The sequence below is a fragment of the Episyrphus balteatus genome, chromosome 1, assembly GCF_945859705.1.
Source record: "Episyrphus balteatus chromosome 1, idEpiBalt1.1, whole genome shotgun sequence".
In the NCBI taxonomy this organism is placed as follows: domain Eukaryota; kingdom Metazoa; phylum Arthropoda; class Insecta; order Diptera; family Syrphidae; genus Episyrphus; species Episyrphus balteatus.
Window position 1 is genome coordinate 161,133,294 of NC_079134.1, and position 18,583 is coordinate 161,151,876.

The window sequence follows — 18,583 nt, forward strand, 5'->3', positions numbered from 1 at the left end:
TAATTGATATTAATTCAACCAAAATGGACGGTTACCACGCCCCCTGAATGTAAAATCTCAATTTTTCGATCTTTTTCTTTGTATGTACTTCACGATCCATGACCATTACAAGTTTTTATGAAAACTAGAAGTTTGCCATAATTTTTATCATTTGTTAGTTAGTATGTTAGTGAGTAAATCAGCTACTCTTTTTGCGACTTTGGAAAGCCTTTTTCTCAGAACCTACTAATCCTACGTAGCTGAAAGTTTTTGAGGCTTGATTTGGACTATGTTAACAAATAAAACGAGTTTGAAATGTTTGACATTATTGAAACAAAAGTTAGAATGGTTCGAAAACAGCCTGAGTTGTTTCATAAGGGTGTAGGACCAAAGTTCATAGAGAACTTGGCTAGGCAACCGGAGGCAGAAGATAAAGTCTGATTATAACCAAACTTTATATTATTGTTTTATTTACAGTTTGGCACCTTTTCATCACTGTGCCCGTAAAAATATCAGAAAAAAAATGTTTTCCCTACATTTGTGACCCAGCCTAATGTATGTATTTGTTTTTTAAATTGAGAATGTAAATGATAAATTTACTTACTTTTTAAATGAACGCACTTGGGGTATTTCATTCTCACGGATAAAGCAATAAATGATTATATTCTACTCAGAAATTGTACAAAATTTGCATTAAATTTGATAATGCCAGCAATAGAATTTGTCAATGAATTTAATTATTATTTAAATGAAACAAAAACACACATGTTTTGCATTTTTATAAAATTTATTCAATATATATAAAATAATACATCATAAAATGTATTCTTAAAATTTACATATAATAAAATAATTAAAATTAATAATATAAAATATTGCCAAAAATCCATAAAAATAAAATTTCAAATAAAATAACAAATGTTGAGATACACAAAAATTATGTATTCACAACCCAAAATTTAGTCAAATAAAAAATATTTAAATATTTATGTAAATAAAAAAAAAAAATATTTTATATCACTCAATTTGAACTCACTGAACTTTTTTTTTTTTTTTAATTTGATAAAACTTATAAATAATAAATTTTATTCTTAAATTTAATTCTTTTTTAATTATATTATATTTACATCTTATTCAAATTGTCACAACGAAACATTTTTATTAGGCAAATCCCATCAACAAAATCTAAAACGGTTGATGAGTGTTTAACTCCGCTGTGAATAAGAAGAAGATTTTAAATTTGAATAATTAAAATGATAAATATAAATTAATAATAATAAATATTTCATGAGTTTCGACGATGGAAATTTTTTTTTTTTTGTTTTTGTTTTGTAAATGAATGTCAAGACTATCTGTCTCAAAGTCTGTGATGTTGTGTTTTCTGGCAAGAAATGACGACGAACTTATAAAATATAATTTTGATGTGAGTGTGTTTATTTTTTTAGTAAAATCCATGATAATATTTTTTCTCATTTTGATTATTGTTTGTGTGGGACAAAATTGTTTTTCTCAACCTATCACAAAATTTACGCAGAATATCATCTTTGTGTATTGGGGCCTGTAATTAAAGGGATTTCAATTTTCGGTCAGAAATTGGAACATAAAATTTAGTATTAGCTTGTGTATATTTATAGGTGTACTGTACAAAATTTACAAGTATTACAATTTTGTCAGAGGAAGAGGGAAATTTGTGTGTTGTGTGCTTGAATTGAAGGGAAAATTGTGCTGTATCATTATCTAAGTGTAAATAAAGGACCAAAATATAGTTTATAATATTAAAGAAACGTTTGGAACAGCTAAGGAATAATTACATAAATGTTGAATATCAATATATATTAGGGTGTTACTAATTAAGCTTTTCCTGAGAATACAAAAAATTTAATTTAGTTTAGATGTTAAATATATGGCTTACTCGAACTCGAATGCAACAAAAAAATGTCAAAAAATAATAGTTTTGTTTTTGAAGTGAAAACTTCTTTAGTATCGTAGTGATTTGAAACAAGATGAAACGAAAACGCGACACGACTTTAACTTGTTATAACTTTTTTGTTTTGATAGATAGTTGAATGAAATTTGTACTGTAGATAGGTAATTAAATAAATTTTAATTGTACAAAATTTCATTTAATTTCATATTCAAAATTCTGAGATAACGGTAAAAAGATGTTCTTTTCCTACACACGTTATATCTTTTGATCTAGTGCGCATACAAATTTGATTGAACTTTAATACGCATGCTGATAACATAACCTTTTATTTGATATATCACACATAACGGTACGTGCTCTACAAGTTACACAATCTTAAATTGAAAAAATTGAAAAATACCTCAAAACACCTGTGGAGATCTGTTGCCGATGACCAGCAACCAGTGTAATAAGTACCGTAATCTCAGTCTGGAAATTCGACATGGTTGACTTTAAAAAATTCTAACTTCTCTTTGAAATGAGATTGATACGTCATATGAAAGGTGAAACAATAAGCTTTCAGATGGTATAAAATTTTGTGCTGGGTTAGGGAAAAAATGCATTTAATAGCGTGTTTTTTCGCTTTTTTTGATGAAAATGATTGTTTTCAAAAAATTATTTTTATACTTTTTGTGCATCATAAAAATTTTAGTATGGCTTTATTCTTCAGAATATTTTATAAGCTTTTTAATGGTGTAATTTTTTGAAGTGAAAACTTTGTTAGTATCGTAGTGATTTGAAACAAGATGAAAAGAAAAAGCGGCAGAAAAAATCAATTTATTATAACTTTTTTGTTTTAATAGATAGATGAATGAAATTTTTACTGTAGATAGGTAATTAAATAAACTATTATTGTGCAAGATACCATTTAATTTAATATTCAAAATCCTGAGATAATGGTAAAAAGATGTTCTTTTTCTAAACACGTTATATGGGCACATTACAATTTTATTTAAGTTTAATACGCTGATAATATTAACTTTCATTTGATATATCACACATAACGGTACGTGATTTACAAGTTACAAAATCTTTAATTTAAAAACGTGAAAATACCTCAAAACACGTGTGGAGATCTGTTGCCAATGACCAGCCATTAGTCAGTGCAGGAAGAACCGTAATCTCAATTTTAAATTTCGAGATGGTTGGCTTTAAAAAATTCTTACTTTTTTTGTAGGCATGGTAGAAACATGATAATAGGTGAAATAAAAAGCTTGCAGATGATAAAAAAATTTATTATTATTTAAGTTATTAGGTTGTCATATAAAATATATGGATTTAAAGATGATGGAATAAAATAAGGTACATTTTTTCGATTTTTATTTCTTGCAAAAAAAATAATTTTTAAGGTTTCACTTCTACCACGTGTGAATTGCACACATGATTTTTTTTTTTTTTTTTAGATTTTGAAGCTTTTATTCCAAAAAATATTTTTTTTTTGAAGATAATGATACTCTTGGAGTATGAGGGGCTTGTACCAATATGCTCCAAATCCATATCTGAGATCGAAATACATAACTTTTGGTGGTACTCAAATGAGAACCTAGTGGGGTCAAACGAATTGAGATTCAAGACATCGTGTAGGTCTTGTTCTTTTAACATATACCCGCCAATTTTTTGTTGTATTTTTTTTTGCCGTTGTATAAGGTTTTTCGTCTCTGATTTTTTTTTTTATTTTTAATGTTCGCTTTAGTTCTAGATATATTCAAAGCTTGTTTAGGAAAATGCTTTAAAAAAAAAAACCTGCAATAATCTTTATGTCACTCATTTTCTGCAAAAACGTTCTACCTCAAAAATCCTGACTTTTAAGTTAGCATACTATTGCTGATAAAATTGAAAAAATTGCTTCTTTTTCTGTGAAATGCGAAAAATTACAAATGTTTTTTTTTGTTAAGCATAGTTTTTGTTAAATGGTTGGTTTTTGCAGGCCATGAGCCATGATCTACATTTTCTTTAAAAAATGCATATAATTCTGGTTTTCTGATCTCGAGTTCTTCCACATTATCTGAGGATATTAGACTCTAATTTAGAAATATTGGAATCTTAAAGTAAATATCGAGGCCTTCCCACCAAATAATCGTAAGCGTAAAAAAAAGTCATGTCTTTATGGAGAACATTTGATTGAAATTTGTTGAACACTTTGAGCGAAATGTACACAATTTGTTTTCAAAATTTTATCAACTATTTTCAAGAACACCAACATCGTAGAAAGTAATAAAGATTTTCTGTAAGCTCTGTTGTCGCTTACGATAAAGGCGATTACGATAAACTGGCAGCAAAGGCTCGATATGATACATAAATAAAAACGGTAGTTTAAAAATATTTCGAAAAATTTTAAGCCGAATACTTCGGCAAATCAAGCTAAAAGAACAGTTTTAAAGAAAATTTGAGCAATGTAACTAAACATTGAATTTTAAAGTTTTTTTTTATATTTTCTACGGAGATTAAAGTATCAATTAATATTTTTGGTTATAAGAAGAGTTTTTAAGAATTATGAAAATCAGTTTGCGTTGTTTCAAGATGAAGTTGGAAAATAATACAATACAAGGGTAGACTTGCCTATTTTCGGCCGTCTCCAGTTACCGGCCACCTTTTGAAAAATCGTTATAAATAGTGTTTAAATGGTTTTATTTCAAATTTTCGCTCGTATGCTGTTTTTACATATAAGAGAACAGCATAAGAGCAAAATTTTGGAATAAACCCTACGAAACGATTTTTCGAAAGGTGGCCGGAAACTGGAGTCGGCCGAAATTAAGAATACATTGGGCACGTTCAGGAAATATTAGGGACTAAATATTTAGGCAACGTCATTTTCTGAACGGAAATTTGAGTAAATTGAGTAAATTAGTTTGGATACACCATTATTGTCAAATTTCGAAATTTACTTGAGAATTTTACAGATTTAACTTAACTTTAATAAATAAATATTATTATTTATTTATTTATTTATTTAATTATTTCTTTACTTTCTTGCCTAACTTTCCAGTCAGCTTTCCAATAAAATTACCTAAATTGGAAGGATCTTTTTTGATAGTTGACCAATCATAGACCGAGAAATTACTTGAATATTTAGTCCCTAACGTTTATGAACCTGCCCATTTTCTTGAAGATATAAGTTTTGAAAGGAAAGTATTTTTTTATTTTATTTTTTACGAAGGTTAGAGTAGTACGAGTAGTTTAGAAACGAAGAAATCATGTTGTGATAAATAAATTCTATGTATATTTACATTCATTAACGACTTGAATTTTTTTTTTTTCAAAGCTATTACACTATACCTGTGGCTGTGGCACTGCTCCTCTTAACATTCCTGCAATAAATTCAGCAGTATTGGCAAATTTTTGCGTTATACGATTTATAATATTTAAAACTGGATTTTGTGTTTTCAAATAATATGTTGTTGTTGTACTAGGAGTTGGATGATTATTATGTGTCCATGTGTGTGTTGGATTTGATCCTCCAGATGTATTTTGTGTTGGCTTGGATGAGCCGCCAGAACTTGGTGAATTATTACCATTATTGTTAGACTATGAGAAAATTTAAAAAATAAATTTTGAAAACAATAATTCCAAGAGTGTTTGTCGTTTTTCTCTGTATTTTCAGACGAAACATCAAATGCATAAAAAAACAAATCAAAAATTTTGTAGTTAAGTCTCCGGACTCTTATTTCTCGCTTCTCATTTTAAAGTAGATATTGTTGAGAATGGAATTCCAGGATAAGATATTAAATTATTTAAAGTTAAAGAAAACTATTGAAAACAAAATAAATAATTTAGAATATGTTCATATAGACTTTTTAAAATTAATGTTAGCTATTTTACTTATTATTTTTTTAGTTCTTGAAATTTGTACACCTATTTTTTTTTTGTGATGAAATGAAAGATACAGAGATGTTTTTGAAGGTAGATTTTATTTTAAAATTTTACAATAGTTTATATTTTTGAAATCAAATAGAGTGAAAAGGATATAAATTTACAGCTTTTATTTCATTTTTACAAGAAAATATGATAGAATGCGAATTTTTTAAAAGTTGGTATCAAACAAAAAATGTACAATAAATTGAAATTTAAGCATTACTACATAGAATATAAATTAATTACAATGTTTTAACAAAATAAATGCAAACAGAATTATATAGAATTTAGTCTTATTTTGGCAGGATTTAAATAAAGCGGAAAAGGTCTAACCTACTTAGATATGAAAGATCTCAATAGCATTATTAACTATAGTTTAAGTTCCTACAAAATTTTGTTAAAAAAATTCCAAGAATAAAATGCTCAAAAGTATTTCAAACTTAGCTTGAAGTAAATTTAATGAAATGTTTTTTTTTTTTTTTTTAATTTCTCTGAAAGAAATATAAAATAATAGTAATGTTTTAACTATGAATTTTCGACGGAACATTTGATAACATCACAAAACAAAAACAAGTGTTTAAATGAAAATGTTATTTACGTTCACCTATGTAATTCAAAGAGCAAAATATACAAAAGGAAAGTAACTACATGAATTTTTTTCTCATTTTGCTGGCAAATGGGTTTAAATTCATAAACAAAATTTAAAAATAAATAAAAATCTTTGTAGAGAATTGTTGGCAGTAACTGTCACCTAATGCCTATTAGGGACGAAAGGAAATAAAATCGATTAAAAACAAATCGAAAATTGTTGTCAGTAGGCAATAATCAACAATTTTCAAACTGAAAAAAATTATTGGTGTTATTGAAAAAGCTTCCAGAATTTGTTATTGAATTTTTCTTTTTTATCATTTTTTTGAAGCATTCTTTATAATTCTTTAAAAAAAACATCTTTTAGAACAGAATTTTCCACAATGGACACGAAAAGAATAGTCCGTGGGGTACCACAAGGTTGTATTCTAGGTTCAATATTGTACTTTTTGTTTACACACGATAAACCTTAAACCTTATTTTTCTGTAGTAAAGGAACATTTTGATTAAAGACTGTCTTAAAAAACTAAATGCTCAATACATTGTTAAAGCTTAAGTTTTCTCAGGTGTTAAAAGATTAAAGTTTTTTAAAATATTTTCGACTTGTATAGTAAAATCGATTCACAAAACGTTTTTGTGTGGAAAATATATAACCGTCACTTCTTTTACGGATCCCTTAAGTATGCAATAACTTAACCCAAACCTATTATGTATCAACTGAAAATTTATACAGCTACTTCCGGTGGATAACTATAGTACTAAAATCTAAAACTGTGATCAAAGAAATCAAAAGATTATGCATAGTTTTAGGCCTTTTAAGAGCCACAAATGTTTTGAATTCAAATGCTTCTTGATTGTTTTTTAGAAATTAATAAACGAAAAAGGTGTAAAACTTTTTTTTTATAATATTTACAGACGTAAGAATAACTTTTTTGAAAATTTCAATGATATTAATTGAAAAATAAACTTCTGTCTAATTGAAAAATAAACTTATTTTATTACAAGAAATGGTAGGTTATATAAAAGCAGTAATTTTCATATTTACATGGAATGATTTTAAAAAAATCGAAAGCCAAATCTCTAAATCAGCCTTATCAAAGTAACGGGGAATACATCTAGACGCTTTGTTATCCAGTTTATCTCGTTAAAGAAGCGATCGTTTTCCTGAAACTGGGTGAGTCCTAAGTTTCACGAAAAAGAAAAACTAATTAAACGAAGCAAAATTATTCACAGGCAAATATGGTAACAGGTAAGATAGTAGATACACTGAGAAAAAAAATAAATTGAAGTTGAAACGTCTTTGTTTCAAAGATGAACTATTTTGATTTATGTGACTTTAAGAAACGAAACCATCAAAAATTAACCTTTTTTCCACGTTGATTTTAAAATGTTCATCTTCAACGCAAAATCATTTCGAATAATAGTTAAATCAATGTAGTTTTCATTGATTTTACGTTGTTTTATGGTGGCTTTTCTCTCAGTGTAGATAGTCTGTTAATAGTTTGGCTATGTTTAAAAAGATTTTCGTGAAACTTCTAGAACATCAATTTTATGATGAGTCCTTAAGACTCACCCAGCTTCAAGTTACTTTGGAATGGCCGAGAAAACTTAATTTTACAGAAAAATTTTAAATATTATATTTGCACTCGTTTTAATCAGGTACAAAATCAAAACTATAAAACCAACACCGATAAATTATTTGATATGGCAGTTTAGGGAAGGAAGTGCGACTTATAAATTGATTATAATTTATGGTCGCTAACAATTTTAATAAAAGAATTTATTTACAAATAAGCAATTTTAAGCAGGAAAAGAGAAAATGTTTGCTTAGTTTCAACTTAATCAGCCTCTTTCAGCTCGATGTATTCATTTGTAACAAAAAAAAAATATAACAATAATATTGTGAGAAACCTTAACCTCTCAAAATAGGCTGAACAAAATGCCTAACTTTCAATTCTTTTATAGCAAAAATTGTTGGCAATATGGCAACCCTAAGACGAGGTATACGATTTCTTTCAATAGTTTGTCTTTTATTTGCATTTGATGTTTGATCGGTTTCTGTTATTACGGATGGTCTCCTAGATGGCGCTGAAGTCGCACTTGGAGCCGATGGCTGTTGTTGTGGCTTCTGAGGTTGTTGTGACTTTGATGGCTGTTGTGGTGCGGGTGCTGATGGAGCTTGAGTAGTAGTCTTGACTGTGGGCTTCTATAATTGAACAAAAAATTAAAAATCCTTTACAATATTCACAACTTTCAAAACTTACTTCATAATCATAACCATCTTCGTCATCGGCACCAAAACGGTTCAAGATTGCTGGCAATTCCTTATTGTCAGTTGATGGTGCTGCACTTGGCTTGGCTTCTTGTCCTTGTGTTTGGTTATTTGCACCTTGTCTTGTTGGACGCTGCGTAATATTTATGCTGAATGATGAGCCCTTTTTGTTTTGAATTTTATATTTTTGAAAATGATTATACTTAGTTAATTTGCCAATTGGGGGGATTTTGTGTTAAAAATTTTTGTTATGGGTACAAATTTTGATTTATGGAGGTTGAATTTTTGTATAAAAATGGGTTTGAAGCTGAATTTTTGAAATGAATAAATGAACTAAGCTTAAACCTGAAAAAAATAAGCATGCGATCAAAAAGCTCCAAAACTACATTTTCCTAATAAAAACAATTTCCAAGCATTGAAAATATTTATATAAATTATTTATTATAAAATGGTACCTTAAATATTTACAAAAATCAACATTTCTAAAAAATATAATAACCATATTCCAGAGCCAAAAACTAAAAACTAATATTTTTTTTTTGAAATTCCGCCAAAAAGCTTCTACGAATATATAAATAAAATAATAACTTTATAAATTTAATAACGAAAATTTAACCAATTCATCCGAAAAATGGAATATTTGCCAAAATGCGCGACAGAGGGCGCAACAATAGCGATCCATTATCAGGGAAAGAAATGAGTCGCAGTGATAATGGTTGATTTGAATATGTAAATGGTTGACGAGTCGTTGATGTGGACGAACTCGCTGTTGTTTTGATCTTATTTCTATTTAATTTCTTGTGAACTTGAGGAGGATTTACCTGTGCTTGTTCTCCTAGAAAATTATAAAAACAGGATAATAAAAAAAAATTAATTCGAAATTTTTTCAATTTGTTTGATGATTCTGGGTAAACTTACCAGCTTCAGAGTCACCACCTCCGATTGAGTTGAATTTCTGATCCCGCAGATATTCTTCAAATCGTTTATTGTAATCTCCTGAAGGATCCCATCTTTCTTGAAGAGCCTTATAATATTGTGGATAGTCGAAATATAATGCAGTAATGACCTTCAGAGCTACTTCCTTTTGACTTGGATGGCAACGACCACATTTTGTACGAAGGGCTTCGGGAAGAATTCCTTGAGATTTAAACAGAAATAAAATTAATTTTTTACCAGTCCAGTCTTGTATTTCAATTAATTTTTGTCAATTGGACTTGAGCAAAGAATGTAAGAAAAATCAATAGATAACTGAAACTGAAAAAAATTGAAAATTCATAAAAATCACACCTTTTTTAAAATGCTATTTCAGAGACTTTTTAATTCGAAAGTTACGATTCTTAAAGATTTTTTTAATGGTCTTTTGAGCAGTAGCAGTAGAACAAAAGTAGAGAAGGCCTCTATTAAAAATAGTAATAAAACTCTTTTTTTAAAGAATATATCAAGAGAAATTGAGAAATTTTATAGGAAAATTTCAGCATCCCAAAGACATAAAGATAACTAGATATCAAAAACAAAAACCTACATCTGAACGTTCCACTTTAAAACCAAATTTGAATAGAAATAAGAAAATAAATAAGTCTTTTTGAGACTTTTTCTTTTTAACAATTAATGAAATTATAAACCATTTTGAAAAAAATAAAAAAAAAATAATTTTTTTAAATTTAATTTTCGTTATCAGTTTATATTTCTCATTTTAATAATTCTGTTTTTAATTTTTTTTATAGTATCTCTTTACATAAAAAAATGAATTAAATTTGTGACTTTACAAAAACAGACATATCTGTATAACTTATCCGTAGATTTTTACAAAAGTAATATTTCTTTTTTTTTTCAATTATTTCTTATTGATGTATTTTCTTTAAATACGTGAAAAAAATTTTTACAAAAAAGTTATTTTTAGAAAAATGTTTCAACTTTTAAATTATATATAAGTGTAAGTGTAAAAAAAATTTTAATTTTTGAAAACAAAAATAGAAAAAACTCCGTTTGGTACTAACTTGCGTTTATTTTGAAATGAATTTTAATCTTTTTAATATTTATTGTATTTATTATTTATAACTTTTATTGTTTTCCTGTATATCTTGTTAGATCCTGATGATGGCACTTGTTTGCCGAAATATAGAGATCTTTCACAAGAAAAATATCGACATTGAGTTTTATTTCGGAAAAAAATTGGAGGCTAAACAAAACAGCAACAATAAAATTTATTTTATGAAATAATTTAACTCTTTCTTTGCTGTTTTTTTGTTTACAGCTTTTACGCTGCTGAAGCAAAATCTCAATGAATGACAGCGAAAATTCTAATGAAAGATTTTATCATCGAGTATTTCGTCAATGCGAAAATAAAAAATAACAAAATTATTTTTTAAATCCAGAAAAAACATCAGAATATGATATGCATGTATTTAAACCAAAAAATCATTCCTATAAACTTCTTTGTATGTTGTATGTACATTGTATCATTTTGACATTCAATGAATAATGGTTCGGTATTTAGTTCATTATATGTATTAAGAGGGTCACTGTGGTGTATGTGTGACTTTTTTTTTTTCTTAACCAGGCGGAGAGGCCATTATTATTTTTTTAAACTGTTTAATTGAGTTATTTATGCAAAGTCTTTCATACATATATCATGCATCGCTAAGGGCCAGTTAAAAGTTTTTAAAATAAACTAAAAACTGAAAAATTCCTCGGTTTTGCGTGAACTCACCACGAAGCTATAAATATGGTTTTACTCGACTCATAACTCACTTAACAACATTCGAAAATGCTAGTTCGTATTGTGCAATTCTTTTGCGACCGCAGACAAAAGTTTTCAAATGCATTTCAGTTCCAAATTTGTTTTAATTTTGCTATATATAAAAGCATTTGTATTAAAAAAAAAGTCAAAAATTAAAACTGTCTACGGGACTTGCATTTAAAAATGATATGGAAAAAAATTATCAAAAAACGTACCTTATCTCAAAAATAGCTCTTTAATTAGTTCATCAAAATCCTTGGAGCCATTTGGGAGTACATTTTTAAAACGAGTACCATAAAAAATAAAAAAAAAATTACTTTTAAAAATTCCAATAAAAAATCGATTAAGCGGAAAATCATCTCTTAGTATGAATTCTTTTAAGTTTTTTCTTGAGTGTTAATTGTAACGATCATGACTATAGTAAATTTTGCATTTGCCTTTTTCATGTACCCACGACTAAAAACTATTAATCTTACAGAAATTCGATTTAATTTTAGCCAGTTATGACTAAATGCTCTTATTATCATTATATTTTGCAAAAATACCTCTTATAAATAGAAAAATTGTATTTTTGTTCCTATCAAATTTTATTATTTTAATTACTAAGTATAAAATAGCTCCAATGTTCGTGATAATTAGAAGTAAAACCCACAGAGTATTCATTAAAAGCAAATAACAAAGAGCATTTTCATTTTATTACTCGACATCATCACACCTTTGTGCACAATTTACAATGATTGATGTGTGTAATTTATAGGCGGTAGTAGAAATTAACACTTGAATTTCACGATTTTCGTATTAAAAAAAAAATAAACAATTATTTTCTTTGATCATAATCGTAGTGTATTTCATGTAATGAATAAATAATCAAATGAAAAAGGATTAAGGAATTAACTTTTACGTAAGTTGCAGATTAATATATATTAAAAGTTCAAAAGAATTTGATAGTGTTTTCTTTGAGCAGTGTCGAAAAGTTAGCCCGTTTTTTCAATTAATTGAAAATAGTGTTAACCTTAAACACAATTTTCTTCAATTTTATCATTTAATTTCAAGAATTTTGAATTCTCTTAATTTATTTATTTATTTTAGGTAAAAGTTTTTTTTTTTTCCTTGGCAGACCTATGTTAAACAACTTTCAACGTTTAATATTCATGATTTTTTTTTTCTTTTCTGTTTTGACCCTCTGTCTTAAAAGGCGTGTTATCGGTCAAAATATAAATTAAAATTGACAAGAAAAATAACTTCCCATCGCGTGTTTGGCGCCTAAAACCTTATAACATTCAAAACCTTACAAATATTAAAAAACAAATCGATAGAAAAAAAATTAATATATCACAAATACATAATTTAAAAGTAGCTTAAATTCCGGAAGGCTACGGCTAAAGGTCATTTACTAAAGTTATAATATATGTATTTCATTTTATAAAAAAAAAAAACTTTACATTCTTAAGAATTTATTTAATTATTATTGAGAAAAATTAATAAAAAAAAAAATTGTCAATATTGTCAACATAAGGTCAAACAGTTACAAGAATATTATCATACTCACTTTTAAGTGCTTTGCCTTCGGGAGCACAGGGCTTCTTATTAAGTAAACATTCCACGTAATTTGTCACCAACCTCGGACTTGCCAAAATTGTATCAATATCTAAACGTTCGTATCTGGAATGCGAAAAGAAAAATCAAATAATAAAAAAAAAAAATGTGTCATGATTAATGAGAAGATCTATCAATCATCAATATTTTTTTGGTTCAATCGTTTGAAAACAGTTGGACGACTTCCCGCATTATCGCCGCTTTAAATTAGCATTTATGTTAATTCACATCGATCATAGGTAAAGATATATATTTTTTGTTTTTGTTTTGGAGCTAATGACCAACAATCGATTCGGTCGGTTTATTTTGTAATCCATGTTTCAACATACGACTCGGTCAAGGTCAAGGAATAATGAAAATAAATACAACTATGAAGCTAAGAGGTTAAAGAAAAAAAAAATAAACGAATTTCACGAGTAATAGATGTGGGTTGTCGGTCGGTATTTTGGCCATACAAAAATCATTCGTGCGGTACTATCTTGATTAAAGATCAGATGGTGAATTTTAACTTGGAAAAAAGTGGTAAATTGTTGAAGAAGTTGTTTTAAATTGTAATCTTAGATTGTGGGAGTTTCTGTTTGTTTGATCTTATCAATTTGTTGAAGTTAATTGTTTTGTAACTAAATACAGTGAGTCAGACACGTTAGGTGTCTTCGTAATATTATATTCATTTGATCCTAAAAAATGATCATGGAAAATTGATGCTGTTTGTCCTATATAATACGCATATAATTTTGAGAAGCGTATAATTTTGTGCTTTTAAATTGAATTTCTATGAATCGAGAAGTAATAAAATTTTATTGTAGTGCAATAAAAATGATTTTTTTACTTCCGGATCAGAAAAAAAAGATAATGATTTATTAATTTTGTAATAATATTTATGATTTGGTTTTTTGGTCTCAGAGTTGTAAAAAAATTACATTTAAATTTGCATTCGCGACTGGTTTTTCTGAACAATGAAAACACTTTTTATGAGTACCTATTAGGATCTCACATATGAATTAAAATTTTTTTAATCAAATTCAAATAGCAATATCTTACGTTCTAAATTCAACTCTGAAAACTTTTATACTTTATAAGAGGACAGATTTTTAAAATAATAAACCAATGTCAAACCATACGAATTTGTTTCTGTTTGTAATTAAAATTAAATTTTTCCGAACTATTAAACAATGTTTTATTGAATTACGATTGTAATAAACAAAAATTAAGTAGGTATGGATAGGGAAAGCAAAATACTAGTCTAAAGTACCTTTGGGTTCTTAAAAATTTCACTACAACTGCATTTATGCGAAAATCGAAAGTTTTGAGATAAACCAGCAACCAAATTTTGAGAGCTTTTAAATTTTAGTGTCAGCATACTACTACTCTAGTATTTTGAAACAAAACATTTCAAGAAACCACTTACGTAGATTCATACTGGCAGCACGAACTTGCTCCTTAAGTTCAATTAATTTCCTTCTTAAAGGAATCAAAAAATTTTTGTTCATCTTTTCCAACAACAGAAAGCCTTAATGAAATAAGTTCTTGTTTCATAAGGCGAAGAAACCTAAATAAATGAATGAAAAAATAATTTTGCTGTTTTTGTTTTCCCCGCAAATTTTTTATTTTCACAGCTCAAAATTGAAAAATTGACAAAAAAAACCTCGAGATTAAATAGAATCAACTTATTTAACGATATAACTCAAATCAATTTATATTGGGCTTAAAGTCTTGTTCTTACTTATTTCTTAACATTTAGTATCTATTAGAAAAAAAGAGCAAAATGGTTTTCAAAAACTTTGTGATTTTTTTTTTCTGTGAAGACTTTTGTAAAAAAAAAAGGTCCCACAATCACCTCATCAAAAAGATTGTTGAAAGTCATTACATCTAAATTCTGGAAAGATAAGCATTTTAAAGTAAACCAAAATAGCCAATACAGTATTTAAAAGAGAGATTATTTCCCACTTTCTATGTTGCAATTAAAATAAGACCTGTCGTGAGTTATTTCAATTTTTTCATGGAAATAAATCCGCATTTGAAATGTAAATTTTAATTATTTAAATTCATTGGTTTTGATAAGATTATTTCAATAATGTCAACCAGTAAAAGTAAGTGATTTTTTAAAGAGAAAGACTAAACCAGTAAAGTTTTCAGTCAAGTCAATATTGTTGAAAAGTTTAATTGAATGAAAAATTGTAAATAGGCTAAGAATATATTTTGTAGCTAAATAAATAAATTAAAAAAAATATAAAAGTTTAGGAGGTTTTTATCTGACGAGACAATTATTCGAAGACAAAAAGTGGGATGGGTTCATGATTCAGACTGCAAGTCTCCCTACCGTAATGATGGGTGACAAATCAAGAGTAAAAATATTCATATTCTACAGGGGTTCAAATCAGCGTTGCCACAAAGTGCCCGATCGGGCCATTTGGCCCTTTATTTAATATTTTGGCCCTTTGCCCGGGCCAATTAGAAATGGCCCACGAATCCAAATTTAAGTAGATTTACAGTATCTTGCCATATTATTAGGCCCAAGCGGAAAAAATACAATTTTCCGGTTCAGTTTTTGCTCAGTTTTTAAAGTTTTTGTCGAAATATCTTGAATTTTTTTGTCCCATTTACTTGCACATATCATGTAGATACGGATTGACTTGAAAAAAGTTTAAAAATTCATACTTTTTGATAAAAAACGTACAAAAGGGGATAAGCTCCAAAAAACGTACCCTATGGAATTCACGCCCGGATAATTACCAGACCGGTCCAATACTTAATTTATTGTACCGAGGAATAACGTGACATTCTTAACTTTATGGCAAGGACCCAATCTTGCATAAATATAGAAGCTTCGAGCCTCGAGCCTATTCCGAAATCGTAGAATCAAAACGTTTCCAAGCTCCTTTTTTGTGTTGGTCTGGAGTTATGGCGTTTTCCACAATATAAAAAGAACCTCATCCTTTCTCTGAAATAGTACAACAGCCAATAATGACCAGAGGATGTTTTTTTATTGGAATAATGTACTTTGAATAGCTGTGCTGGTCTGGTCTTATAAAAAAGAAAAAGACTAGAGCTTCTATATTTATGAAAGTTGCGATCCTTGCCATAAAGTTAAGAATGTCACGTTATTCCTCGGTACAAGAAATTAAGTATTGGACCGGTCTGGTAATTATCCGGGCGTGAATTCCATAGGGTACGTTTTTTGGAGCTTATCCCCTTTTGTACGTTATTTTTATCAAAAAGTATGAATTTTTAAACTTTTTCAAGTCAATCCGTATCTACATGATATGTGCAAGTAAATGGGACAAAAAAAATTCAAGATATTTCGACAAAAACTTTAAAAACTGAGCAAAAACTGAACCGAAAAATTGTATTTTTTCGCTTGGGCCTTATAATATGGCAAGGTACTGTATCTTCATATCGTGCTTAGTAATAATTTGAAGGTTTTACAAAAGTAAATATAAATCATCGCGATGCATCGCAACTACAATGTGTTTCCACCACAAATAAATAGGTATGTAGGTATACTGAATTCATTAATTTATCGCGTTTAGTAATTTGATTTTTCTCACGTCAGTTCTTTTTATTTAATTTTAAAAAGTGGCTCAAAGCTAAAAGATGTCTTTGAATTAAAAGTTTAAAATGTACATCTGTAATTTTTTTTTTAATTTCTTTTATAAACTAATAAGATTTAACATATTTGTAGCCAATAAAGCCCTTTTAAATATTTATCAGGCTTTTACATCCTAAAATGACGTTTGTCCCATACAAAAAACGTCATTTAAAATTTTAAAAGCCTGTGAAATGTTTATGAAATGCATTAAACAAATAAAACAGAATAAATACAATTTTTAATAAAATGCAATTTTATGTATCAAGGAAAAGTTTGTTAGTTAAATATTTGGCCCAAACTTTTGTCAAATGGCCCTCAAAAAATTTCGAAATGGCCCTCTGCTTTTTTCTTCGCGGCAACGCTGGTTCAAATGCAAATATTCATGCATGTTACTGTTTTAAATTTGTCAACTCCATTTTTATTTAGTTTAATGTGATGAAAATACAGACTTTTCTATCATAGTAGTACCAAAATACTCTATCTTACCAAATCAAAAGAAAATATTTAGAACCTCTACTGGGACCTATCTAAATAAACGGTTTGTTTTACCTACATAACATGACTTCTGACGCTTTAAGAAAAAAAAATCAATTTCAATGGGTAAAAAGGGGATTTACCTTCTAGCAAAATAGTAATCAAGTAATGACGTATTTATTCAAATTTATTTATTCAAATTAAATAATACCCGAGTAAAGTCATTGAAAAATTGGCAAAATTTAAAACACAATAACTAACTTGTGTCTGACTACGTTTTGCTTATACCAAATAGAATAAATTTAATACTCTTGGAAATTTATTTTATTGTTTTTGCGTGGTATCGAATGGATTTTATTACTTTGATAAACAAAATCTTGAATTTTTAAGTTCAAACGGATATCCACCTTAATTTTTTTATAAATTTTATTCCAAACTACAAAAAAAAACCTGAGTTTCTGCACGTAGAAACAACTTAAATGAATATTTTGTCAAAATCTAGAAATTCATAAAATTCAATTTTAAAAATGCAATCAAATTTTTCACTTACCTTGTTGTATATAAACTATTGCTTATGTCATCTTGTGCCTGTGTAAAGTCAACAATTACAAACAGCACGCTACACACAATTGTTATCGCCTGCATTATTGCGTCTGGTCAAATTAACAAGACTCTCGTATTTACATAAAAAAAAAAAACAAAACGATTCAATGTAACGCCACTCAACGTCTTTTTCTGTTCATTTAAAAGTCAATTCTTCAAATCTGTAAAAAAAAAAAATTACATAGAAAATTAAATTAATTAGAAAAGGCACTCGGGCGTATGAGTAATATTTTTATGAGATTTTTCATTGTCAATGTCAACTCGTGTTTCTTGTTGAGATTTAATGAATTTTTTGGTTTTTAAAACGGGGCATTAAGATCTGACAAGTTCAAGGTTAGAAGAAGGAATAATTTATATTTATGAGAGCCCTGTACCAAGTACCTACCTGTCTAGAAGCAATTAGTAAAAAAATACAAAATAATGAAACTACTGTCACGCCTCACGCCCAACAATTATAATGCTCATTGAAGTTATTTAAGTGAATAAATAACTAGTCTTCAACTAAATGCCGGTAAAAATAATAGCTTTTAGAATCTAAATACATAATTATAGCCGGCATTTTAATCCAAAAAATGACAACTCTTTTAATATGAATTTTTGCATTAAAATTATTTCTTTGTTTTTATTTAAACACAAAGAAAACGATTTTTTTTAATTTTTCAAGGTCGGGGAAATCCTGAATTGCACTTCAAGACGTAATTAAGTCTGACAGATAAAAGACAGATAAATATTATGGAGGCATCTTCAGCATATTGATGAGGGTGATTAATTTATTGCAAGTTGAAAGCTTTTGTATATTGACCGGTCTGAGGAGGACTGTTGTAATAATAACCTTGTAATAATAATCTTGATAATTGCAGGTGTGAAGCTAATAATATATGTATAATGTTCAATGATGGATTGCAAGTATTTATTATATAAATA

The 18,583-nt window shown here is 27.8% G+C and overlaps 1 protein-coding gene across 3 annotated transcripts in view; it reads right to left on the reverse strand.

Annotated features, from left to right (window-relative positions):
* Window positions 1-1,043: 1,043 nt before the first annotated feature.
* The window catches only part of LOC129907085 (putative uncharacterized protein DDB_G0285119), a 45,037-nt gene continuing 27,497 nt past the window's right edge, over window positions 1,044-18,583 (reverse strand). Inside the window, exons 2-9 of one of the 3 annotated variants that reach the window (XM_055983155.1) lie at window positions 17,607-17,820; window positions 12,947-13,059; window positions 9,576-9,794; window positions 9,479-9,492; window positions 8,650-8,820; window positions 8,454-8,591; window positions 5,222-5,470; window positions 1,044-1,193 (exon numbers count right to left, since the gene is read on the reverse strand). In XM_055983155.1, the coding sequence (XP_055839130.1) occupies window positions 1,185-1,193; window positions 5,222-5,470; window positions 8,454-8,591; window positions 8,650-8,820; window positions 9,479-9,492; window positions 9,576-9,794; window positions 12,947-13,059; window positions 17,607-17,701 (1,008 nt within the window). In that variant the 5' untranslated portion in view covers window positions 17,702-17,820 and the 3' untranslated portion in view covers window positions 1,044-1,184. Of the gene's footprint in view, window positions 1,194-1,317; window positions 1,538-5,221; window positions 5,471-8,453; window positions 8,592-8,649; window positions 8,821-9,478; window positions 9,493-9,575; window positions 9,795-12,946; window positions 13,060-17,606; window positions 17,821-18,583 lie in introns of those variants that run through there. The other 2 variants (XM_055983136.1, XM_055983145.1) reach the window with 2 other exon arrangements.